This window comes from Oryzias latipes, chromosome 3 (assembly GCF_053564925.1).
Source record: "Oryzias latipes strain Hd-rR chromosome 3, Olatipes_Hd-rR_3.1".
NCBI classification, from domain to species: Eukaryota; Metazoa; Chordata; class Actinopteri; order Beloniformes; family Adrianichthyidae; genus Oryzias; species Oryzias latipes.
The window spans coordinates 13867974-13895080 of NC_136239.1; the positions used below are offsets into that span (position 1 = coordinate 13867974).

General features: G+C 40.3%; 4 protein-coding genes across 4 annotated transcripts in view; 2 read left to right on the plus strand and 2 right to left on the minus strand.

The window, feature by feature from the left end:
* Positions 1-3728, plus strand: part of LOC101163723 (paired amphipathic helix protein Sin3a) — a 19136-nt gene extending 15408 nt beyond the window's left edge. Inside the window, exon 21 of the mRNA XM_004066860.5 lies at positions 1932-3728. Coding sequence (XP_004066908.1) covers positions 1932-2150 — 219 coding nt within the window. The 3' untranslated portion in view covers positions 2151-3728. The remainder of the gene's footprint in view (positions 1-1931) is intronic.
* On the minus strand, positions 3604-12845 carry LOC101163960 (cellular retinoic acid-binding protein 1). The gene is made up of 4 exons (XM_004066861.5): positions 12647-12845; positions 10781-10959; positions 10402-10515; positions 3604-3962 (listed from the first exon to the last, which is right to left on the minus strand). Exons 1-4 carry the CDS (start codon positions 12714-12716, stop codon positions 3912-3914), a joined length of 414 nt encoding a protein of 137 aa, XP_004066909.1. The 5' UTR covers positions 12717-12845; the 3' UTR covers positions 3604-3911.
* Positions 12846-14635: 1790 nt separating this feature from the next.
* slc25a44b (solute carrier family 25 member 44b) lies at positions 14636-19548 on the minus strand. The gene is made up of 4 exons (XM_011487791.4): positions 19331-19548; positions 16870-17538; positions 16393-16520; positions 14636-15817 (listed from the first exon to the last, which is right to left on the minus strand). The coding sequence occupies exons 2-4, from the start codon at positions 17495-17497 to the stop codon at positions 15626-15628; spliced, it is 948 nt and encodes a 315-aa protein (XP_011486093.1). The 5' UTR covers positions 17498-17538; positions 19331-19548; the 3' UTR covers positions 14636-15625.
* A 71-nt stretch (positions 19549-19619) lies between these two features.
* On the plus strand, positions 19620-23932 carry psma4 (proteasome 20S subunit alpha 4). Its single transcript, XM_004066862.4, has 10 exons — positions 19620-19707; positions 19935-20049; positions 20416-20476; positions 20569-20611; positions 21276-21438; positions 21521-21598; positions 22896-22984; positions 23167-23297; positions 23457-23580; positions 23693-23932. The coding sequence occupies exons 3-10, from the start codon at positions 20474-20476 to the stop codon at positions 23845-23847; spliced, it is 786 nt and encodes a 261-aa protein (XP_004066910.1). The 5' UTR covers positions 19620-19707; positions 19935-20049; positions 20416-20473; the 3' UTR covers positions 23848-23932.
* The last annotated feature ends 3175 nt before the right edge of the window (positions 23933-27107 follow it).

Genomic DNA, 27107 nt, shown 5'->3' on the forward strand with positions numbered 1-27107 from the left:
TAAGCTCAGTAGGGCAAAATAACTCGGCAAAACATGGTAAAACACAGTAAAACAGCTAAACAACTAAACACATTTGGTCAAAAACCCACACTTAAACCAAAATTCGTCCAGACAGGCAAAGGGAATGATATCCCAGAATCTTTTGCGGTGCCGATCTAACAGCAGCACCAAAGTTACACCTACTTAATTGAATTAATTTGAATGAAAGTAAAATAACTGTCTGAAAACTACGTGTAATTTTTAAACTGACTTACAAAAAAAGATTTATCTTAACTGAAACAAATAATTAAGTTAGATCAAAGTAAAAAATTATTTTTCCAGCATCCATATGTGGTCTTGTCACCCTCTCATGGTGAAAAAAGTATTATCTGAGCTTCTTCATCCACTAAATAATCTTCAAATGGACACGCCATGCTGCTTCACCTCTCTGTAAACAAACTAAGCTTCAACTAAACCTGCTCCCGACCAGGTTATGTTCAGAGCATGAGTTGCTATGGCAACTTGACATACCCTGAAACATACCTCCATTTCTGGAACAGAAAGCTGAGGTTATCAACTTCCTTAGCCTCAAACTTATCGTGAGAGCTAGCATAACCTGCTTTCTGGAATACCCCCCAGGGTTAGCCACCCTGATGTTTGTCCCCCATGTCGATGAGGGTCATTTGGAGTATAATTTTTAAACTGTTGCAATGAAATGGGAATGATGTTTTTGTTTATTTTTCTATTTGTTTATTTACCGCAAATTTATCGTTATCGCAATATTGATCACTAATATCCCATATCGCAAGTTTTCCTCATATCGTGCAGCCCTAAGTCAGATGGTCATTTTATGTTTCTATCTCAAGACATCGCTATATCCTCAGCTTTAAGCTACGTTCACATTGCCCTCGGCAACGCGCATTCAAACGGACACTTTCGATAAAAAGTCTATGTAAACGCTTGTAAACTCCTGCATTCACATGTAGCTACATTGAACGAGTGTCAAAAGATAAACCAGGTCAAACTTTGACTAATCAGGGACTCGGATTTGGTAGCGGCCTATAGATGGCGTCCCTTTTGATTTACAGACGTGCCACCCGTTTGAAAATTGATCATAGAGGAGAAATGCATCATTATGGTTTGTGCCCAGACGGAACTCACGAGATTTGCGCCGCTTTGCACCAAACCTCTGTCTGCTGAAGTCGTGCGCTAGTAAACGGTAGAAAAAGGAGGGGGAGGAGAAGCCCCTCCCTGCTTGTCCAGTGTGAACATCAGGGGCTAACACAGGTTGAAGGATGCGCGTCAGATGTGAACGCTGTTTCTTCATCTAATTTTCATAAAGTTTCTGATTTTGTAATCCATCATAATACATTTTTTTGGTTTGTATCCCAACACGTGGAACCGTAAATAAGCCCAACATTTATTTAAAATGTGATCCTCTTATTTTCTTCTTTTGTCTACATTTGTGTACATGTTTACATCCTGGAGTTGGTTGGATCTTGGGATTTGCACTTGGGTTTACTTTCTCTGTCAATTCTGACAATCCACCCGGTAGAGGATAGAAGTCAAACAAGCGAGGCTCAGATTGATGCAGATAAAATGTTTAACAGACTATTTTTATACCCGGAGGTCTTTACCAGTGTTGGGGTTCCCCTCATCTCTGTAGACACATGTATGTTTTGCTAAAGTGCTTTATAAATAAGTCAAGCTTTTGTTTTAAAGTTGCGTGTTTTTGCTGCTGTTAGCTTGAGCACAGCCCTGCCGTTTGGTCCATTTGACAACTGTCCTGTCTCTTTTTGACCTGATTCAGTTGAATTGTTTTATTAAAGTAAAACGTTAGAAATAGAACATTCAAAAAGGTTTGTAGATTTTGTACAGTTTAAGTGAATTGGACTGCCTTTGCTGCATGAATCCTGCCGTTCACACGTGTGCGTCTCCGCTCTGTCGTTCAGTCCCACCAGCAGGTGAACACGCGTCTGCACAGGCGCTTTCAGACCTGGCTGGACGCCTGGGCCAAGGAGCATGTGACGAGCGAAATGGCTGCAGACAACCACAAGTGGCTGATGGGAGACGAACGCGAAGGACTTTTGTCGTGCACCACCACTCGCTGCCCCGAAGTGCTCCACTATCTTAACGTCAACAAGTACCGGGTGAAGTACAGGACGCTGTAGGACAAATCTGTGCGCAGCAATTAAGACGACACACTTTCAAAGCTAAAGTTTTTGTTCATTTTGTTTGTTTCCTATCGCTGTATTTAGTTGCCAAATTCCTGTTGGTGGTCCATCCTCATTTTAAAAAAAAACGTTTAAATGATTCCTTTATGATTTTACAACCTATGTAGACTAAAGTTTTACAGGAGCCTCCCATCTGAGCCCTTTTTAAATAAAAACAAAGAAATGTAAATACGTTGGAGGGAGAACATGCTTCTGTACCCGCTCAAGTGTTATTCATGGTTTCAACAAGTTTGACCTTTTCAGAAACAACTTCAGGAAGAATGCAGATCTCAAGGACGCCTCCCAACTTTACGGGAAATGAAAGGACCTCTGCCCGGGTCTTTTGGTAACAAGTGCCCCCTGCCTCTGGTTAAAGAGTAGACTCTTGGACTTGAATGGGACTTCTATCTGTAAACCTGTACAGCCTGTGAATGTTCTCACAAACATACATGTACGTCTACAATGGTGTGGTAGATGCTTGGCATTCATACAATGCCAATTTTGTGCGTCCAGTACAATAATTTATAACTGCCCGAACAATTCCTGTAAATATGTTCATATCTAGATGATTTTTTTTTTTTAAATCAGGTGTCATTTATGTGTAGCAGACATTAACACCTTTACCCAGCAGAGTTTTAAAAAGATAGAAAGCTTTTAACTTTTTTTTTTTTTTTAACCAAAGGAAGATGCTCAGAAACCAGTTTTTTTCTTCTCTTATTTATGATCTGTGTTGTCCCTGAAGTGTTTCTTTTGTAGAAGAGTTGTTTATTTTTATGTGCTGGGGTTCCTGTCTGTGCATTTCTACCTTCAGGCGTCAGCAGCACACGTGCTGATTGAATGTAGCTGAGCAGCCATTTCTCCTCATCCCAGGACAGGACACTTGTATGCCCCGCCCCGCCCCGCCCCGTCAAACTGCCCCAACCATAACAAGCATCTCCTGCTTTTTGTGATACGGCCAGAATCTGGATCCTCATTAGGTGGTTTTTCAACAAGAACTTCTTTGCGAGTTTGTCTTATGGCGGATGCTTGGTGAGTTTAAGGAGGTCAGCCATTGTTGGAGGGAGGGTGGAGGTTCCTTTAAGGGTTAAAAACCAGCAATAATCCCTGGAGTGACAGTTTATGGAAGCTGTTGGTTTGTTCGTCTCGCTGGAACACAAATGTGAATGTTAAGGGGGGAAACACACACGTCCCACCTGTGGCTGGACAGCGAACCTCTCAGAGCAGGATTTTACAAATGTTTTGTGACAAACATTGACCAAACACGCACAGAAGCAGGCTCCACTGGCAAAAAGGTTTCACTCCCGGCAGCAACACAAGCGGCTGCAGACAATCCTGAAACAGTTTAATACTTGGGTTTTTATTTTTATATTCACCGTGTTTAATAGAGAAGAAACACACGCAGGCTTCCCTCTGGGAGCTGATTGTACATACAGATACTGTTTGTACCTTGTTTATTGTGTCACTTCTGGACTTTTACATTGTTGTATATGAGTGTTATGGTGTTTGGCATTAAACTATTCTTTGAGTAGACAGAAACTCGGTTGGCCACTTTTGTTTTTATCCACATGCAGTTACAGCATTCTATTAGTATTCTAGCAATTATTTGTGGTAAACTGGAAAACCGAATTCGCTTATTTCTAAACTAAAATGGGAGTTGAGGATGAAAAACAAACGACTGGAGGTGAAGGTTGGAAACCCGGCAGGTGGGAAGATGTTCAGCTACGCTCGTGCGTAGACCCGTGTGCAGATCACGTCGTCGGCTCCAAAGGTCTGCAAAGAGAGATTCAGATGGAGAAGGAAACTTTAGGTATCTTGTCTTTGTGGGTTTTTTAAACTCATTTAACACAGAAAAACTGACATGAAGCAGTAAAAGGGCTGTAAGCAGTTTAGATTTTAAATTATTTTTAGGTCGGATGAATGTTTTCCAGTTTTTCTCTAAGTTTCCACATCCTCTTATTGTTATTTCTTTATGGAATTGGGGACAAATATCATCTATAAGAGCTTTATTTATATTTTGGCGTTTGACTATAAAGTCATAATAATAATTTCAGTTGTTTTTCTTTTAACAAACTTTCATAATCTAAGAATATAAAGTTTAAACATCTTTCAATACATTTTCCACAAAAGTCAGTTCTGTCACGTTTTCTTTAAACTAAAAAAAAAAGAAGCTATTATTGTGTCAAATTAATGTTTTCAACTATTTTAATGAATATTTAGAACAGGCATGTCCAAAGTCTGGCCTGTGGGCGACTGCAGCCTAAGTTCCACATTTCCAACACGCTCCTCTCAGAAATCACTATGCGGCCCCCAGCATTCCCTAAAAACCCTGTTTACAGATTCTTGTTTGTGGTCGGCTGCATTAGATTTAACTTTAAGATTCAACTTTCTAGCTCATTTCTGAATGTCCACTGTAAATATAAAAAAAGGAAAGTTGACAGTAAGGTAAACAAACCGCTGGAAGGACTTGTGGAAATTGGCTTATCTGTTTTTTGAAATGCAAAAAAAACTGTCTGCCTAACACGCCAAGAGACTGTGGCTGTTCTCATGGAGTTTAATATCACCAGACCAGACACGCCAAACTGGGGATGAATGGTGCAAAAAAAAAAAGAAGGAAATGATGGTAATTTTGGTAAAAATCTATTTGGATTTATTTGTTTTCTTTGAGAAAAATGAAAAGGATGCCATTGCCATAAACTGTTCATTTAAAAATATTTCAAGGAATGTCCTCAAACATTTTCACCTCACCAAATCTGGCCCCCTTTGGGCCCCCCTGATTTAGAGGGACATCAGTGAAAAGAACGCATCAGTTTTAGTCTGGAAATGGTTCTGCATGCTGTGTGTGTTAATAATTGAGCTGCTCCATCTGGAAGGTGGGGTGATTCCCAGAACGACTGAGTAAGCCCTGGCTGCAGCCTGCAGAATGGGTCATCATAGTGGAATGCTTTGATTGCAGAGGAATGTGAACACGCTGTGGAATGTTAACCCCGCCCACGCTGAGCCCGTGCATTTGATTCACCTTTGTCACAGCAGTTGTGATTGCAGGAAAGGGGAAGAATCAGTGGAGCACATTTTGTGTCATTGTGAATTGTATGAGGAAGAAAGAGAACAGAAGGAGGAAAATTTGAATGGTGCAATTTTTTTTATGTATCACTCAAAAAAATGATTCAAGCCCCTCTTTCATGTAACACAATAAAATTCTGTATGTTTTATTTAAAAATATTTATTTTAAAAGATTGTATCTACATTTAATTGACCTAACACAAAATGTATAAATAGTTTCCCCTATAACTCCAGTAATCCAAAATAATTGAGTTCAAGTAAGGGGCATGCTGTTGAATGCTGTTTTCCTGTTTCTCTTTATTCTTTTTGCCGTCTCACGGCTACAATTTTTCACCTATTTTAACCATTGAACTTTTAAAATGTTCAACTCCTTCATCTAATGTAATGCCTGGTATGACTATTAGTCCTTCAAATCCTTCGACTTTTCAAAAGTGAAAACTTTAGTTCGCTTTTTCCACGTAAAAAACGAAACTGTGGCATGAAATCGCTTCAACTCGGCTTCTCCCAATAAGACGAAAGACGATCATGATCAGGTGCGTGATCACCGGAGTGATAGCTCAGTGGCTTAGATAGCGGGTTAACAACTCAGAGGTTCTGAGTTCGAATCTAGCATTAAACCGTTGTTGCTTATTTTTTTTTCCTTTGCCTTTCTTGATAAAATTTAGTTCGACTAACTCGATTATATTTCATTACATGGAAGAATTTACTTTGAGGTGGGGTTACTCATATTTATTGGATGTAAATCCTGACAAAACAATTAAATTGAGTTCATCCAATGAGTTATTTTTTGAGTCTGTGAGGCCAGACAGAATTTATTAATTCCCTAATGCATGCACATGGAAACTTGTAAAAGGCATAAGAAGGCAGGAATCATGGTAGAAATTCCCTAATTCAATTAAATATTTTTATTTTATTTTAGCACATACAATGAAAAAGGGATCATGAATACAAAGAATGCATTAGGATAATACTAAACTTTAACAAAAAAGACTAAGCTAAACTGATATCCCTGCCCTTAGACCCCCCCCCTTCACAGTAAGGAAAAACTCCTTAAAAACCCGTAGGTGGCAATATTGCACATGGAAACTTGTAAAACCACCAAAGAAGAAGACGGGCTCAGCATGGGCGGGGCTAACATTCCACAGCGTGTTCACATTCCTCTGCAATCAAAGCATTCCACTATGATGACCCATTCTGCAGGCTGCAGCCAGGGTAGTTGGAACGACTCACAGAGGACGAGACGCCAGCGTCTGATCAGGAGGGCGGGGCCAGCTTTCTGTAACCACAGCATTTCACCGGACTTATGTCCACATAATGCAGACAGTAAAGATCTTTAAAATAACCAAACATGTCTGTAAAATAGTCATTGAACCCATAGCAAGTTCTGCATACATCCTTTGTTACCCGTCTTAGTGGGTTTTCATCTATTTTAAGGTCATGTCACACAGCCAATATTTACATTTTGTGCACGGATGAAAGCTGGTCATACGTGAATATACGTGAACAAGTGGTGTATCACGAATGAACCACGTTAAAAACCATAGAAGTACGAGTAAACCACGCAAAGAACACGTAAGTCAACGTGCGTGATCATTGAGACCTTCGTGCGTCAATTGAGTAATTTGAATGTGAATGCACACATAAAAAGCTATACGTCCGTGGCACATTCATGAAAAGTCTGTCAGACACGTGGAACGGTCGTGGAAAGACACAAATTTTCGTTTGCCTCTCACAAAAATCACACACAATTTCATAAGATTCATGTCACAATCACGTAAAAACGCCGTTAAATACGCACAAACTGCGCAATTCTAAACCGACAAAAAATGTTGAACATCTCAAAACCGAATTCACGTAAACACCCGTCGGCTGAAACCCTCAACGGACATGAAGAAGGCAAAAAAAAAACAAACACGGGAATTACGTCAATCACGCATGGATCACCAAAGCCGGGAATTTGATACGTAGAAAATGCACCAAAAGTATGTGTGGCTGTGTGACACGGCCTTAATGATGTCCTAGAGTCCCTGAAACAGTAGCAACCCGACAGTTTCAGTGTTTTTGTTCAACAAAGTTCATAGTGTCCGTGTTGTTCACTGACTTCTTGGGTTCTTTTTTCACATGCCTTACATGTTTCGACGGACATGAACATGTAAGGAACGTGAAAAAACACAACCGTGTCTGATGATAGAAGAACCTAAGAAGTCAGTTTCAGTGTTTGCTTTCATGATGAGCATAAGCTGGACGGGACAGGACAGTGGAGGACAGGTGGTGGCCATGATTTGCACACGTTGGGCACAATCGCTTCAAACGTTTAGAAAAACTGGTGCAACCAAAAGACGACTGTGGGTGAATCTGCATGAGATGGACCTGATATGGACCAGAAGGGCCCAGGTTTCAGCTCAACAGAAACCGAGCAGAAAAACATTCCTCCACAGTGATATTTAGAATCTGATAACATCGCACACACAAAAAAACAAATTCAAATGCTTAGTCTTAAAGGTGGTCCAGCAGGATAATGACTTGAGGTCCTCCACACATGGCCTCTACATTTTTGGCCTGTTTAACGACTGCTGTAATATTTTCATTGGAGACTTTTCTTTTTTTTTCATCTTTTTTTAACGACAGTGTGAGCAGTGTGTTTTATCAGGACATACAAAACCTTAAAAAGAAAAACAGATGTACAATCATTCTCAGCAATAAAAAGTTGAAATGTTCTCAAAAGTTTATGGATTTGCATAAATGAGGCCACAAACAACCAAAACGAAGGATTTCTGAATTGGAGCCAGTTTTGCTTCTTCCATTTTAAGTGTGTCAAGTCTTGAAGTATGAAGTTAGAACAGTAAATTTGACACAGAGATGGTAAAAGAAACAGGCAGAGAATCTCTGGATTCATCTTCTTCTCACAGCTTATTTGAACTGAGATCATCCATATCTAAACATGAGAAGACGCTCTTCTGCCTGACCTCCTGCTCCTTTTTTCCCTCACGATTTATTCCCACATACCGATCAGATTACGGCGTATTGCTTCAGCATGAGCAGACATACGCACCTTCATGCTGAACAGAAACACATTTTCAGAGTTCGACTCTTTGTTTCACATCTGAAAATCGGAATTTAGTCCAAATTGCAGCCCCCTCCTAAAGGAGAGACAGTCACTCCGTACAGAGATCTCCATCAAAGTCAGACTGGACAAAAGATTTTTTTTTTTTTTTTTTTGGAGGGGGGTTAGGTCCATCTGGCCAGAAAAAGTGGAACAGATGTTTACAGCTTTGTTGCTGGGACTTTTTTTCTGGTAAGCCTGGAACTTGAAGCAGTTTTATTTCTGACAGACACAGACTGAGGTGCCGCCTGAAACTGAACATATAATGATGAAAGTTTAATGAACTTGGAGGGCTTTCCTTTGCTGAGCCACGAGAAAAAAGGTTTCTGCAAAATGTAGCGATTGAGGCTTGAGCAGCGTCAGAAGATACTAAGACAAAATAATGTTCAACATCGCTAAACAGAATGTTAAAAACAAATAAAGAATCAAGGAAATCATATCGTAAGAGTTTGAGTGAATTCATTTGTATATTAGTTGCTCACAGACTCTCTTCTAAAAGATCCATTCTGATAAAAATGGAGTTTTTGGTGTTTTTAACGTGTTCTTTTCTGATGATGGAGGTCACATGTAGAAAATTAGGCTCAAATGTGCATTTCTGAGTATTTCTTCATTTAAATTGTTGTAAATCAGGAGCAGACAAGAAACATGCCGTTTGAGAAAAGGCGTATTTGTGACAGAAAATATGCAGGGCGTGCCACAGGCTCCCCGCCGTGCCCACTTTTTGATGCATCCACTCGCATTCAAGTCTTTTTCTCCTCGTCTGACCTGGAATCTGGATCAATCTGCTCCCCACTTAAGTTGCACCGGTAATGTTAGGTTGGGGTTGTGAGGGGCTGTAAGCTAGTGGGAGGGAGCGTAAACAGATGGGTGATGGGAAGGGGGCACCAAGAGTCCTGCCCACAACTCAGAGGTGGATTTCTAATGAACTACTTTGCTTTTGGCTCTGTCCTAGAAAACGACACAGATTTTTGGATAATCATAATTAAAAGACACTTTGGCAGCAGATCAAAAGAGGATCGGAGTGAAACTTTTAGGACGTTTTTCTATCCTCCGCTCATTTCCTGTATTCATCTGTTATCTGTATAAAGGACAACTGTCCACACCCTTCAACAGTCAGATGGCAACGTCTCCATCCAAGGACAAGGTTACCTGAACAAGACTGGGATGACCCAATCTACCGTATAAAAGCAGCTCAGTGAGGAAAGATCAACTTTTCGAGAAATGACTAGAAAAGAAAAAGGAAAAAAAAAAAACCAAGATCACTGATAGTCTCCCTCCACCTGGAGCTCCGTGCAAGATCTCACCTGGTGGCGGACAAATGATGAGGAAACAGCCCTGAACTACACAGGGGAACACAATCTATTGTCGTTTAGTATTGTAGTAATTTTTTGTAATGGTATTAAATGAAATAAATGTTTGTTTTTTGTAAAGACTTGATAATCTTGTGCTGCAAAAACAGAATTTTCTAAAAATGAAAGACTTATTTTCTGTCTGCAAGAAAAACAATGTTATCAAGGAACAGCAAAATCATCAAAACGTGGGATTAGAACAGTTTTTCCAGACTGAACGTTTTTCAAATCAAACAGCTGCTAGTTGTGTGTTTGCCACAGATGCAAGTGAGGAATCAACTTTTTCCTTTAATCTTCAAGAAACCCGAGCTTTGTGATATTTTTCTCTACGTTTTTCTTTCAGGAGTTTCAGTGCTGATGCATTATGGGCCAGAATTTCTGACCGTCCATCTGGTTGCTCTGTTGTTTTTGCGTTGTGGCAGGGAAAGAAAAGCTGAAACACCGAATGGATTATGTGAACGGAGAGATTTCCAGCACTGACAACCAGTCCCACTTTGAAAAGCATCCAAACATCTGCTGATAGAGCTCCGTCATTAAGGGGAGAATCTATCAGACTTGTGGGACGAGAGTGTTTTGAGGCCCAGAATTCAGTGAAAGTGAACTTTAAACCAAACAGATAATCTGAAGAAAGGATATGTGTGATCTAAACACGCACGTTTCTGCACTGCAAATGAGGTCGATCATTCACCAAACTCACCAATATGAGTTCGTCCCCTTTGAGCTCCCGGCTCCAGAAGGTCTTCGGGCCGTTCCCACTCACCAGAGTCTGCTTGCAGTAAATTTTATTTTCGGTCTCCCATGTCGCCAAACTCTGCAGAAAAGCAACACTTTCCTGTGGTTTTTCTCATTTTACACCCACCCACTTTCAAGCCGTATCGCCAAAAAAACAAAAACGTTTGTCAGGCATGCAACTTTGAGTCACTTTCTAGATGGGTTTTCTGAGAATTCACCCGTTTTTGTTTCATGTCACTGAAGGTCGACGTGTCGGTGCCTTCAGGTGCTCATGAATCGTCCCTTTTTTTTTTGTTATTCCACTCACATGTGGTCATCTGAAATGTTCATGACTGTATTACTACCTTGCACTTCCTGCCATCCACTGTCTCCTCGTTGAATTCCTCTCCGATCTGAAAGCTGATTTCTGTGGTGCGAACAGTGGTGGAAGTCTTGATGTAGAAATGTTCGCCGTCCTGCTTTATCTCCACATGGGGCTTGGATGCAGCCGCCACTGCGACCTTCCTCAACATGGCGTTGACCCCTGAAATAAAACTGAACGTGTTGGATCAGGGAGTCAAACGGTTCAAAGGGTAAAAAAAAAACACATTTTCTCTCTCCCGTTTTTGCAGTCTGGGTCTGGGTGGTGTCACATTTTTGTCAGAGCGCCTGACACATTTGACCTTCAGTTTCAAAAATGAAACTTGATGAGGAGAAACTGTCCCTCTTGTTTCACTTTTGTTGAGTTTAAACGGAATATTCCAGGTGTGAAGGGGATTTGGGGTCGTGTTTGAGGAGGATCTGAAAGCAGCTGTGGGTTCTAACTGCTATCGGATGTGGAGGGTGCAGTGACAAGGTGAGGAGAGCCAGGAATGCTGACCATGTCTGCTTTGGTAAACCCTCCAGCACAAGGCTCTGCAAGCTGCAGCTCCAAAGCCACATGTGGCCCTTTCACTCCTCCTTTGTGGCTCTCTGGTTCATTGTAACCCTTGTGCTTTCCAAGGCACGTTAACGTTGGGAGTGGGGTCACCTGGTGTCATCATCTTCAATGATTTGTGATCTTCACTGGTGTCCATAGTTTACATGAAATCCTCTACACCTTTGTCATCTTAGGGCTAACATGTCAATGTAAGGGTGGGGTCATCTGGACCCCATTAGATAGGAAGTAACTATAAAGTAACTCAAACTGTATTTGATTCATTCACAAACAGTTGAGGAGCAGTGGGTACCAGGAGTCGAAGTAAAACATTTTGACTAATTTTTGAGCGTTGTGTGACACAGAAAATCCGTTTAAGGTCAGCAAACATGAACAGAATTAAGGTGCGCCAGATTATAAGGAGGAGTTTATGGTTTTGAACAAATTTAAGGAATTTTAATGGTTTATAAAATACAGTAAGGGTTACTTAATTGTCTTTGATTTAATCTTTCTGAGTTCCAGTCATGAATTTCTGGGTGAGATGCACTACAAACTGTGATTCCTTTTTTTAATCACTGCGACATTACACTGCCAACTACAACTTCTGCTGCATTACGATGATCCTGTGTCTTTTATTTTGAAAGGATTTCATGTGAACTTCTGTCAAAGCTATTTTGTATTTATAAAAAAGGCTGTTTCTCAATAGGTTTTCTTTATGCCCCTCCCAAAGAAAAACCCAACCTTAATTTATGTGGATCATAATTGTAACAATGACATAAATACAAATCAGTGTTAGACTTTGTGGCTCCTGTTGGGTCGTTGTCACTAAAATTGACCTGAATGGATCTTTAATTTTTGAGGGTTGCAGACCGTGGCTCCATCGGGCAAATGTTGTCTTCTAAATGACAGGAACCACTTCATTTTCCATCGTTCAGGTTCAGGCAAAGTGCGAAATCAAGAAAAGAAGCCTTTGTTTTCATTTGTCATGCTGCTCGTGTCTTCAACTAATTTTCAGATTTAGAAATACATTTGGCTCCATGTTAGAAATCCTAGTAAAATGACCCAAAACTGTTGTTTTATTGAGGCAAAGTTTGTCTCATGCTTTTTTGTTCGGCTTTCAGGAGATGCTTTTATCTAATTTTTTTAAACTAACTCAATATAAAATATAGACTCAGCATCTCTCATATATATTTTGTCTAAAAAAGGCAAAAAAAGCATAAAAAGAAGAAAGAATGCGACTTTTACTCTGAATTTAGTTGCTTGTTTTGCAAAATCCAGGCTAAGAACAGAAAAGAAAAGGGTTGAACCTCCTCACCTAGAGCTTTCAGTAACTCATCAAAGTTCTCGCTGCTTCTCATTTTCCATGTTCCTGAAAAATTTGCCATTTTTTCCTCCCGGCGTGTCGGTGGTGTTCCTGCCAGCGCCTCCTGTTGTCCTCCGTCTCCTCAGCTGCCTCTCCAAACGCTTTCTTTTGTCCATCCGTCCATCCTTCTGCTCCCTCCCATGATGCCTCCTTCTCTCCTCCCTGTGTGTAATGAGCCACACCGCAGACCAAACCCTCTCCTCTTCTTCCTCCTCTTCTGCTTCCTCCACTAAAATCATTTCCTCCAATTCCTCAAAGAAAAATATGAGGTTTTTTTTACCAAAAAGGAGTAAATGTTACTTATTCAGAGAGCATCTTCAGGCCTAAACATATTTTCCCAGTTTCAGCAGAACCTTAGAATACATTTGAATCATCATCCTATTTGTTTGGATCAGTCTTTTTTATTCTAAAACCTTTTCCCACAATGCAATCCTTGTTTGGATTCTGCCAGCAGCACCGCATCCCACCCAAACGAGGGGCCCTTCCTCTCAGATTTGTTCCCTGCCTGACGCCTCCTCATCAATCTTTTTGATAAAGTGCCTTTAAGACACATCTTGATAAATAATGCACCCAGCAGAGCAGGGAGCACTCTGTCATTCCAGCAGGAGGCGTCAGCTCCGACGGGGCCTCCGCCATCCTCACCCATCCCAGTCCCTTCCATTCATCATCCGATTTCCCTGTGGATCCATTTCTAAAGGCAAAAGTTGGTCCAAAGTGAGGAGAATAGGAAAGTTTTGAGAAGATAACCATGGAGGGAGAAGTGAAAGCGGTGCTCTGTGCTGCCACCTGCTGCCCACTTTGTGAAACATTCAACAGTTCAGTTTCAGTAACACAAGAGCACAACTCTACAGCAACAAAAAGAAGACCTTATCTGGAGCTTCAACCTGAGTCTCCAGGACCACAAGCATCTTTTATTCCTCCATTGTGGGCTTTTTTTTGGCTTACCGGTAAATTGCATGTGCATGTTTACAGGACGACAGCACAGCAGTGATGGAAAATATGTTTGACTTGGATTTGTTTCATTCTTAATTCAAGTAAATCTGCTGTACCAGCAGCCTCTTATTTGACACAGGGTGTGTTTTATTTTGAAAGGAACTCGTATGTGCTACTGTCAAAAGAATAAAGGTAAAATGCAAAGAAAAATATAATATTGTTATAATTAAATGATTGTAAGAAGCAACAGTTTATAAATGAATGTCTTAAACACTAAACTAGTTGGCTCCTGGTGGGTTTTGGCCCATTTGGCTCTTTAAAGGTTCCGGACCCCTAATCTGAAGAATGAACACCGGCCATACATGCATTTATTGAGACTGAAAGGAGCTTATTCCTCACACGGAACCAGCAGCTGACATAGAAAACTGAAATAGAAATATAAACTCCAAACAGGTTTTTTTTTGTTTTTCTTTATTGACCAAAATGTCCAAAGAGACACTAACAGAAATGAAAAGAAACCAATTCTGCCTCTGATGGTTGTGGTCCACAACAAACTGCAATGCAAGAAGTGGCATCCAAGTTCCTCTGTAAAAATAGATTCACTTCTATGAATGTCTTTTGGGCTAAAATTGATCACAGACTGTAAAAAACAAACAATTTTTGTGTTGCTTTAAAATGAGGGGAAAAGCATTAAAATGACACTGATCTTTAAACACTTCTGTGGTTCGTCAAAAGAATCACAATCGCAGACCAAAAACAAATAAATTACACAAAGGGAGTTCCTTTTGAGACACGTCACGCATAACGAGAGTCACATTTTGTGTGGAAAACGACAAAAACCTCATTATTGCACTTTAATAAGAACTGTACAGGGGGGGGGGGGCTTACTGCCCTCTAGTGTGCACTTAGCATTTCCAAACAAAAAGCAAATGCAAACAGATCCGAATACTTGGAATTTTCCTGCATCAATGATGAGACGACAAGTAAAGAACCAGAAACAGTTAAATCTCTCACTGTTAAGCTTCGCTTTTTAATCAGAACAAAATCCAAAAGTCCTGTTTTTCCAGCTCCGTTTTTCACTCTTGCAGCCTCAAACACGGCTCATAAAAAGCATGGGCTTGGTGAATATTCTTTCACATAAGTGAATATTTACTGCTGATCTTGACTCACCCCAAACATCTCTGGGGTTGTAGCCGAATTCTTCACTACTTTAGTGCACTATTTAGGGCATCCGCTGTGTTTTTGGGATGTCTGTATCTGCAATTCCAAAATACAGTGCCCTAGAAATTTCCCAGAAGTCTCTGCGAAAAAACAGTTTGCATCAATGCTCTCTAAATTGGCAATCATAGACCACAATGCATTGCGCTTTTCATGTGGGAAAACAAAGTATTTAATCGTTTTTTTTGTTTTTTTTAATCCAGGTTTTCATCATCAGAAAACAGAGGATTCTCATAAATAGTCTTTGTAATCTTCGTATTTATTAGATTTTTACTTTGGGAATCGGTGACGTCGTTAGTAGTGAGTATGGGGTCTGAATGGCTTTTAAAATCCAGGGCACTAGATTGTCCCACACCGTATAGATTTTAGGAGTAGTGAGGGAATTCGGACATAGCCTCGGTTTTGGCTAAAGATCAGAAAAGGCAGGTTACTACGGTAACCGCACGAGTCACACAAACAAGTTACACATGTCCCCTTGTCTGCAGTGCAAAAACGCTCAAATAAACAAAAATGAATGAGGATTTTTGCTTTCATATTTTCGGTGTCACTTCAGTGAAATATTTCACTTAGTTGCGTTTTTGTTTTTGCACCACGCGCTGCTGAGCAGCTTCACATAAACCAGCAAATGATTCAACTGAGGAGAAAACTGTTGAACAAAAAACAAAAACCCATTTCGTTTGGTTCTGTTCCCGCACGGTTTCGCTGTAGAACCGAACCATCCATCGGCCCTTTAAAGTCCCACCTGGAAAATGGCACACGATTCCTCGGCGGACCGGTCTGTTACCAGTGCCTCGAATCAACCAGCTCGGGCCGCAAACTCAGCTTCTTCAGCGTCTCGTAGCCGACGACCATGACGATGGCGGTGGGCGTGGAGGAAATGATGCGTGCGGACAGTCCTTTGGTCAAACCCCAGCAGCCCTCCTCTTGGATCAACTGCTTGAACGTCTCGACGACGGAGGTCCTGCCTTCAACCTGAAATCAGAGTCCACTATGAGCCCAGAGAAGAACTGTTTAGGCTTAAATGGGTCTCAAACCATTCAAGTCCCACTCTGACCATCTTTTGATGATGATAATATAAGATATGATTCAATCAAAAAATCCTGTGTTGTTTTCTGGGACATCATTTCTGCAGAGCGTCGGGAGTTGATCAGAAATTCACCTCTGAATTGTGGCTATGGAGCAACCCACCCATCATCCACCTGTTTACACTCTCTCCTGCTAGCTTACAACCCCTCACACCCCCCAGCCTAACATTAGTGGTGCAACAAAAACGGCGAGCAATGTTAGACCTATCCAGCCGTACAGTTTGGATCCAGATTCCAGCTCAAACGAGGAAAACAAAGACGTTCATGGATCTAAAACAGCATTTTTTTGTCGGCTCCTGATTCACAACAATTTGAATAAACTTAGTAAAGCAACTTCAACCCTAATTTCCTTTATGTGTGTCCTCCATCATCAGAAAAATGCAACAAGAACATGTTACAAACACCGGAGTGGGTCTTTAACTCAAGCCCCCATTACTGAAATCTGGGTTACAGATCTACTACCTGCACTCTCGCTCGGACCACATCCATGGGGTTGGTGACGGTTGAAGCGGTAGCTGCGGCTAAAGGTCCCGCCATGGCTTGAAGGAGCAGATGAGGGCAGTCACTGGGGGCCAGTTTAGAGAGCTGCTCTGTTAAAACAACAACACAAAAAACCGTCGTCATGACGCCGTGGAAAAACAGTCTCACTAGCAGCTACGAGAATTTGGGTTAAATGGAAAACCCTCGTAACCTAAAATTCAACGTTCCTTGATTTTTTTCAAACCAAATTTTACTCACTGGATTTGCCACAAAGTAAAAGAAATCAAACAAATAGGCCTTCTCCTCTTCAAAAGCAAAACAAATACTCAAACAAGAACAAGGAAAAACCAAGCATGTGCAGCTTTACCCCTTGTGGGGTCCAGAGGACCCCACTCCCAACGTTAACGTTGGGAGTGGGGTCATCTGGACCCCACAAGGGTTACTGCCACAGCTCCTTACCAGCGTAGAAGTGATAGAAAGGCCACCAGACGGCGCTGTTTGGGATGTAAGTGAGTAGTGAGGCCACGTATCCCCTGTAGAAGCCAGGCAGGCCATCAGTAGCAAAGATCTGAGCCATAATGTTCCTTGTTTGGCCAAAGACCTTCTTCGGCTTTCCAGTCTCTGAGTTGGAAGTCAGCCGAAAGCGGGTGAGGTGTTGCCCCTGACCCTGCATCATGAGCTGCTGGGACACCACATCTATCGGCACGGTGATGCTCTGAGCAACCAGAGAGGCCGAGCCCCCCGCCACCAGCGACTTGACGGTGTTGTCATCAGAATATTGGGAGACGTACTTCCGCACCAGCTCATAGGTGGTTATGTACGCCTGTCCTGAGATGAGCGTGAAGGTGTTGACCATGAAGCCTCGATACAGGCCCCGCACGCCCTCCGCCCGAAGGATCTTGAAGAAGGCGTCGAACGTGCCGCTGTAGAGGGATTTCCCTCTTTGCACCTGCAGCCGGGTGCGGATCAGGGTGGCCGGGTAGACGGTGGCCCGAATGGTCATCGTCATGAACAGCCCAAAGGAGTAGAATTTCCTTTTGTCCAGGTCCTCCCACTCGATGATCTGGATATTTCTTTTCTGCTGCATCCTTTCAGCTTAAGGGGCCTGAACATCAAACTGAGACCTGCCTGACAAAATAAAACAAAAGCTCCGTGAAAAATGTGCCAAAGATAATGTGCTTTTCCAAATACAAACGAGGGCAGACATGACTGTGTAGCGGCACCGAGATTGGAGATGAAATGAATTTAAATGTTCAAAACGTCCATAGAAGCCTTGGTTTCTTAGTAGTTATTAATGCTGCCTTCAACTGTGCTGCTCTTGTTTCTGGAGTTTCACTGTTTGGTTGACCAACCAGTAGAGCAACCCAGATCCTGTCGTTTTGCAGGGGTTCATTGGAACAATTCCATTCATATTCATTTGTAGTTGACGATCTGATTCATGGTCCATGTTGGTTCATTTTGAACACTCCCATTTGGTTTCTAGATTCCTTGCATTTCTAACAAGATAATCAAGTGTAAATTAAATATGTGTAGTAACAAACAAGTAAAAAACAAAGATTGGCAAATGTTTTCACATTTTAGTTTCCTAAAGTTCAGCTCACTGTTGTTTTTCCATATCAAATTAATCCAAATGGAACATTATTAGAACTTTCTACCACGCTGTATGGTCACATGTCTAAATTCAAAGTGTTTCCACACATTAGACTGGAATTATGGACTGATCAGGTTTTACAGCATCACATGTGTGTTGTCCGCTGTGATGGAACTTGGTCATTCTTACTTCAGAGAAAGATGATGATGATTTTACAATGGTATAGGTCAATTTGATTAACAACTTGTCTCAGACAGATCGATCTGGTTGGATCGCAGGATATAAATCGATTCGTTGATTATTCGTTACACACCTACAGTCGGCAGTTTGGCTTTTGACGTTTCTATAACAACCATTGACTGCTTTATTTGTGGTCATATTAAACGAGTTCAAGCAAAACTCGGTTCTTTTTCTGAAAAATTCATTTAGATAAAAACAGTGATCGTTTGACAATTACTGTAACTGTAAAAAAAACATATGTAAAAAAATTATATGTATTAGAAATCTTTCTGTCAGCTATCAGACTCTACATCGCCTCATAGACACTGGACAATAGCTATTGTCGTTATTTTTTTAAGTGTATTTTTAGTGTTATTCATCATCTATCTGCTGCTATGAATAGAATTGTGGTGACAATATAATTTCTTCTTTGTGGGATTGATTCTATTCTACATTTCACCCAATACAATAGTTTTGTAATCACAACACATTTCTTTTTTTTTTCTTTACTTAGTTACACAAAACTAAGGAGAACGTCAAACAAAGAAAAACACCTTGAGGTTATTACAAGTATAATAGTCCATTTAAAAGACAAATTTAAGAAGAGGATCCAGGAAAACCTGATCCTGTTTGGTGTGGTTCCCAGCGTGTTTCGGGTTATATGTCTGGTTACCTTCCGGATCGCTCAAAGTCAAAGGTCATTCTATTCTACAAAAAGCAGTAGCGCTGAAGCTTTATTTCTAAAAATCATCAAAACTACAGGATTTTACTTAAACACGACACTTTCTATCAATGTTGTTCAAAAGAATACAGTTATTTTCTAAGCGCCTCTCAGGATAAAAACACACTCAACTTAAAACTGCAACTAACCCCTGAGCCGAGAGAGGACACTGTGTTCCAGCAGGTGACGGAAGCTGTTTTGTTTACCCACCAACTCTCAGAAAACAACACAAATTAAGTAGAAATCCCAAAGAGACACACACGTCAATCTCAATGCATAAGTAACCTGCTGCATGTGTTCGGGGACGAGCTAACCTTCCCACGATCAGCTAATTCTGAAGTAAACAAAGTTATCTATAGTTGATATAAATTCATTTTACACACACATACCTCTTTAGACAGCTTGCATTCTACCTCTCTGTCATATCATCGACGTATTTTGGGCAGGTCAGCTCATGTTTATTGGCATCTGTGAACCCTGATTGCACGTCGCTGCCTACGAAGCTATAACCTCCTAGCTTCCTCTTCTTCCTGGTCTCATTCAAACGCCATGCTCTACAGTCAGCCAATCGGGTCCCGCCTTTCTTCTTCTTCTTCGTTTTGTTCCCACGGAAGTTTCATCACTGCTCTTTACTTTCCTCTTTAGGGCTGGAGGATCATTTCGGGATTACTTAATAAATATTCTATTACTTTAGGAGTTTCTCCTTTAGGTGTCACTACACCAAAGCCCCGCTGCTATCTAATCCCACCCTCTGCACCCTTACTTTGTGAGCGTTTTAATCTTATATTTAACGTTTACAATATTTCGTACTTTGCTATTTAAAAAAATAGCTAGAATACATTTTAAAGAATACCAGAACTGATATCGCAGGCAATACACCGTCCTTTACTGCATTTGACACTTCTAATATTTACATTTTTTTCTGTCATTGCTGATTTATTGAGTTTTTTTTTTCATTGTTTCTTGTTAACACTTCGGTCCTCCTGTCGGCAGGTGGTGCTGTAGAGTCGCTGTTTCAGTGCTGCCTGTCGGCGAAGCAACATCTAACTGAAAGTACTTTTGGATTTTCGCTTTAGCGAAACAAAGCTAAATTGGACTTTGTAGAAAGGTAATTGAAGAAGTCACCGCTACATTCTTTTCTCAATTTCTCTTTCAAATACGATAAACATAAATCATTTTAGTTTGTCTCCTTCCCACGGGTGGATTTAATACATCAAAATATACTTCATGTTAGCAGCTGAGCTAGCATGTCGCGATATTGCAGATTCATTGTGGTGCAGTTTTTTTAGCAGCGTGAGCTAGCTGTCGTGGGATTAATACAACAAAATAAAAAACGTTTTAGTCGCCGACATTGCCCGAAACGGTTTTCAAGTGAACTTTATGGAGTTACTTATCTGTAGAGAAACGATGTTTTAATCATGTTAACACACCATGTTGAGTTTTCTTTTCTTTCGTGCGGCTTTACTCTTTCCAGAGATCTTCTGCTGTTGTTGGCGTATTTTCTCAGGAAAAACATCAAGTGACAGGACAAAATGGTTGGTAGCTGTTTTCCCCTTTTTTTCTGGAGGGGGTTTGTATTTTTAATATTTAATGGTCTTTTAAAACCCGTTTTGTTGTTTCTTTTCAGTCACGCAGATACGATTCCAGGACAACCATATTTTCCCCTGAAGGTAATCTCTAATGGCGAGAGCTACAGCATTTAGTTTAGGGGGATCTGTACAGAAAACATTACTTTTAATGTTTGCTTATATGTGGCTGTGTCATAGTGGAGGGACAAGCTGTAAGCTAGAGTGTCATGATTGTATAATCATCTTTTTTATATATTTAGATTTCTATAAACCATTTTTAAAAATGAAATAAAAAAGGAAAATAGTTAAAAGTAGTGGAACGATAGAATTGTATTTTTTGTCACATAAAACCTTCACCCCTTTTCAGTTAATTCAGCTGTTTTTCAGCTAAATGAAAAACATTTTTCTCTTCTTGAAGATTCTTACTTTTTCTTTAGCTAACCTTTAAAGACCCACTTCAATGAAAATTCTGTTTTTGGTGTGTTTTTTTTTAAGTTGTTCTTATGGCATTGTTCTGATCATGGAGGACATATTTAAACATATACTTAAAAAAAATTACAAATAAAATAGCTTTTCTGAGTATTTCTTTATTGAAATCGTTGTGAATGGCACACTAGACGTTTAGCTATACATCAGAGGACTTGTGTTGAAATATTCTGTTGACTTAAAAGAAGTCATTATACGGTTTTTGATTATTATTTTATTCACATATCCCACAATATTTAACTGTAAGTGTAAAATAATGGCTGGTGGCTGTGATTGACAGGGCGCCTTTATCAGGTGGAGTATGCGATGGAAGCGATTGGCCACGCTGGAACGTGTCTGGGAATTTTAGCAAACGATGGAGTCCTGTTAGCTGCAGAGAGACGCAATATCCACAAACTACTGGATGAGGTTTTTTTCTCTGAGAAGATCTACAAGCTCAACGAGTGAGGGAACCAAACACCCGCCCCATTTGAAATATGGAGACAGCCGCCCCGAGACTGACTGCTTTGTGTGATGGTCTTGCAGAGACATGGCTTGCAGTGTCGCTGGGATCACATCAGACGCCAACGTGCTGACGAATGAACTGCGGTTGATTGCACAGAGGTGAGTGTCTGTTCTTATGGGTCCAACATGCTCAGTAGCATAGTTTAATCTTTTAATTTCCCCTGCATATTTATGGGTGAATTTAGAAATTGGTGTGCAACCTACCAAATCAAATGGATTCTGCCTTATTTTAGATTAAAAAAAATATTTTTACCCTCAACTGTAGATGCTGCACATGTTCAATAAGAACTTTGCTATAGAGGAAAACCCAGGCTGCAGAACGATCTCCAATTTTTCTGTTTTATTACTAATCTGATTCTTAAGGAAGCTTTATGTTTTATACTGGATTCTCATAACACCTCCGATTCTTTCTTGACGTATGTCAAATTGCTCAATCACGTGCGCTAACTTTCTGAAAGCGGCTGTTAACGTTGCTAACCGAAGTTGGCAAATTTAAAAAAAAAAAATTCTTGGGAAAGTTTATTTTTACAGAAAAGAGTCAGTGAAGTAAAAGAACAAGAGCCTTTGACTTCAAAATAAAAGAACGCTGCACTTAACAGACAAAACCAGGAGCCTTTACTCCAAATATGGATTTATTGCTACAGTTATTTCCAGACACCATAATAAAAGTGTAAAAATATTTATCAACCACCTGTGTGTTAGAAGGATGCTGCTAATAAAGTTCAAACATTAGATTCACCTTTATGATTACATTTAGAAAATATTAGTTTTAGTGACTATTTTATTCTTTGTTTTTGTCGCACCTTAAAACTCAAGACGTTGAAGTTGGCGTCTGTTTTTTTGGGTTAAGGGATTCTCTGTTTTACGGTTTAATGGTTCCCACCTGAAATCTGGTGTACAAATAAAGTTCCAAGCCGCTGCAGATGTTTTACAGAGAACAGAGATAAACTTTATCCTCTGCAGTTCAGCAAAACTGGAAGCCAAAAAAGAAAAATGGAACACCTACTTCAGCCTCGCACAACCGGTCCATGAAAATACTGACTGGCATCAAAGCGGCCTGAAAAAAGGTTGGGGTTCACTGCTATAAGGTATCTGATTTAGTGAAGTAACCTTCTATCACACCTGTACTGACAGAACAGAAGAAAATTGTAATCTGGAATACACTAAGCCTAAAATCCAATCAACCTGAAGTGATCGCAACTTTGTTTTACGTGTTCAGTTGTTGAGATTTCATGAAGTAATCATGCATGTGACAACTCTTACGTTCACGTTGGAATCTGTGTTGCTCCTGACACACGATTCAATGCCGTCAATTTCCAAGAACCATCTCTTCCTTTTGATAGAAAGTCAAACCCAGACGGTGACTGTTTTTTTTTGTTTGGCTTTTGTCTCTTAGGTATTTGCTGCAGTATCAGGAGCCGATCCCATGCGAGCAGCTGGTCACGGCCCTGTGTGACATCAAACAAGCATACACACAGTTTGGAGGTGAGCAGCTCACCAGTCCTGTTCATGGTGTTTAAAAACAACAAGTCATTACACCTTCTTTCCAGTTCTTCTTTTCCCCCCCTGTCCAGTAGAAATGCTTTAGACACAGCATCTGTAAAGAAGCAGTTTTGAACAACACATGTCGACTTGTTTTAGAACACCTTTTCCTTTTGTCTGAACAGGTAAGAGGCCCTTTGGTGTGTCTCTGTTGTACATGGGTTGGGACAAACACTACGGCTTCCAGCTGTATCAGAGCGATCCCAGCGGAAACTACGGAGGCTGGAAGGCAACCTGCATCGGCAACAACAGCGCGGTAAGTCTGCCATTAAACTCCTATTTTCTATATTTAAACTGCTGTTGCTGCTTCATTTGTGTCTTTTAGAAGCTTTTAGGGTAAAAGAAGCACATTGTTTGTAATTGATAAACAAGTCCTTCTATTTCTTATCATTCTGTCTCTGCTTTTTGGCCTCAGGCTGCAGTTTCCATGTTGAAGCAGGACTACAAAGAGGGAGAGATGACTCTGTCCTCTGCTCTGGCCTTGGCCGTCAAGGTCCTCAATAAAACGATGGACGTCAGCAAACTCTCTGCAGAGAAAGGTAATTGTCCAGATGCAAATGTTCTATTGGGTTTTCTTCTGTGAGGAGTCAGACCTTCACCCAGCCTGAGGTCTGCATGCAACGACCCAAACTGACCTCCCGACTCTTGCAGTGGAGATTGCCACCTTGACACGAGAAGATGGGAAAACCACAATCAAGGTTCTGAAGCAGAAGGAAGTGGAGGAACTCATCAAGCGGCACGAGGCGGAAGAGGCCAAGGCTGAGAAGGACAAGAAGGAGAAAGAGCAGAAGGAGAAAGACAAATAGAGGAGAAATGAAGCCCCACGCCACCCCCTGTCCTTGTTTCAACAAATCCTGCATTGAATGGTTTTACAATAAAAGGTTAAGCTGGTGGAAGTGTTGTCTGAATCTGTCTGTCGGACCTAAACTGCCACACACAGAACTACTTTAAACACACAAAGTGATCGATCACTACACTCGTGCTTTTTTTTACATATGATTACAAGCTATTCTCAGTGCCGTGCAGCCTGATAACTAGTCAAAGGTTGGTCACCTTGAAACATCCAGGTCATGGGATCCCACTTATGCTTAAGAGCAAAATAATTTTCACTTATTCATCATTTTAGTTCATTTTTTTGATGTTTTATAAAGATACTTTAAAGAAATGCTGTGTGGAAAGAAAAACAAACCTTATCCTGTCTCAGAAACAGTACTTTACCTCATACATTACTACTCATTAACACCACAAACCAGCTTTTTAAAGACAGAAATAGTTCAGAAACAAACGTATCCAGCTCTGCATGTCAACATATGCACCTAGATTTAAAATGATTTTAGATTTAGGCAGATATCACTCACCTGAACCCCCTTTGTTTTCAACAAAAAGGAAACTTCGCTAAATAATACTTTGTATTATTTAGAAACAGCATGGTCAGTGATGGTTTTACATTGGTTTTCAGCTTTTTAATCCCAAAAAACCCTTTAAATGGAAGAATTGACAGAATATATAACATTTTTTGAAATGAAAGATGTTTAAAACCCTTTGAAATCCCCCAAAAAATGTTGCAAAATCAGATATCGATAGCATGAACTATGATAATGTTGGGCAATTTTGTAAGTTGTTGCTCACAACAAAGTTGTGAGTTTAGTTTAAGATACAAAAATATTGACACGAGTGTTCAGGAAAAAAGCATCTTATTTACCTACTGTCTCAAATGTGACCCACACATTTTTAATATGCTGTAACTGTGTTGTAAAGAATTCATTTAGCATTTTTTTCAATGCAGCAAGTAGTCGTTAAAAAAGAGTAACAATAGATGAGTTTTTCTCACCAATTAGCTCAGAAAATTAGTTAAAGGTTATCAGGGAATCAGCCATTTTGAAATCGGCATGAAAAGCATTTCTACTGCCCCTAGTGGAGTCATGATGAACTACAAGAAAAAAAACATGGGTCAAGTTATAAACAATGGGTTAAGAAAGGTTTGGATCACACTAATGCGATGGGGGTCTCAGAAATTCCAGTTGACCTATCAAATATAAAATGAATGGTTACATGGGGTTACATTACGTCAATACAAATTTTGATTTGAACTTTTCTGTCTTGGGTTCAACAACAAATGGAACTTCATGCGATGCTGTCAACAGGTCTGCCTCTATGGGGTTCCGTTTGTGCCAAAAATATTTTTGGCACAAACGGAAAAATATTTTTGGCACAAACCCCATATCCCATTACATAATCCCACAGGCAGTACTTACATTTTGCGCTTTTCCTATATATGTAATTACTTCTTTTTTGTGATACATGTGTGGTCTACATAATTAATAAGTGTTTCTTGCGTTCGTCTTTCTACGATGTGGCAGATGTCCGTCAAGGGTTTCGGCCAACGTGTCTTTACGTGAATTATGAAGTTTATACATGATTAGTATGCAAATCTTACGGAACTAATAATGATTTATGTAAGATCTGTACGCAAATTTGTGGCTTTCCATGAAAGTTCCTACATATTTTTAACAGACTTTTCACACGTACCACTGATGTATAACTTTTATATCGCGATCAAGGCGCACATGTCACATTTAAATTATGTCCTTGACTCATGAATCACTAATGAATTGCATATAAACATGTTCATGCCAATTTCACATGAAAGCATTTTCACAGTCTGACAACATGATTTTAATTAAAGAGTGATGGTTACTATAATTCTTTTTTTTTTAATGAAACAGTCCTGGAGTCTCACAAACCAACCCAAACACAGAAAAATTAAGCTTGCAATGTCATGTTCAACACAACCAGAATTAGTTTTTCTGTGTAAATAAAAATAAAAAGACCAAAGGAAAAACCCAACACAGTAGAGGCTTTGTTTAATATTTATTAAAGTACAGACCTTGTTTCCCACTTTTTCCATGTGTATTCACAAAGTACCAATTTTCATCCGTGCAATGCGTGCGAAGTGTACATAGTGGCTGTGTGACACAGCATTTGCACATTTAGCTGCCTTATTGACATCAGTAGGAAGTTTTACCTTGGAACGGCAAACTGAATCAACATCCAAGTGTTTGACACAAACCAGCCATCATCAGAATGAGAAACCTCGATTTGTTGTTGTGAAGACCAAAAGACAGAGGAACATTAACAGAGACATCATGAAATCTGAAAGCGTTTTGTTCTTTTATCCTGCATATAAAGCCAAAAAATGAATTGAATTAGGTTACTTTGCAATTTGCACAATTTACCACTTGATGGCAGTAGTGTTCACCTCCTAAATAACTTTGAACATTTTTTTTTGTGGTCGTGCTCGTTTTGCTACTAGAAAGTACCACATTTCTATTCATTCATTCATTCATTCATCCATTCATTCATTCATTCATTCATTCATTCATTCATTCATTCATTCATTCATTAATCTTCTGCTGTTTGATCCCATTCGGGGCTGCTGGAGCCTATCCCGGCCACTTGTGGGTGAAAGCAGAGGACACCCTGGACAGGTTACCAGTCTGTCACAGGGCCGCAATCACACACCCATTCACACTCACCCCTATGGACAATTTAGAGTTGCCAATTGACCTATGGAGCATGTGTTGGGACAGTGGGAGGAAGCCGGAGACCCCGGAGGGAACCCACACATGCATGGGGAGAACATGCAATCTCCACACAGAAAGGTCCCCCATTGGTGTTCTACACCTACCACATTTCTAATTTAATTTCCTATTTAAAAAAATCTGTACCATATTATACATGCTGTAATAGTTATCAACGGTGCCAGTGAAAAATGTCATACTGTCAGTTAAATAGATCTGATCTCCACTGGCAAACACTCACACACCAATGAATTCATGATTTGTTTGTATTTAAGTGTTTGCAGGGTGCGACGTCTCATGTCTGAGTATTATTTTGTTTATATCGAGTTTATTTATAGTTATATATGGTCACAGTGCAGGTGGTGGATGTGACATCTCCTGTCTGTTTTATTGCTGAGTGAGTGATTGCAGACACACAGTTGCACTCTCTGTTGGTGGTCATGAGTGGAGAGAAAGCAGCTGTTGGTGAGGTTTTAGGACACGGT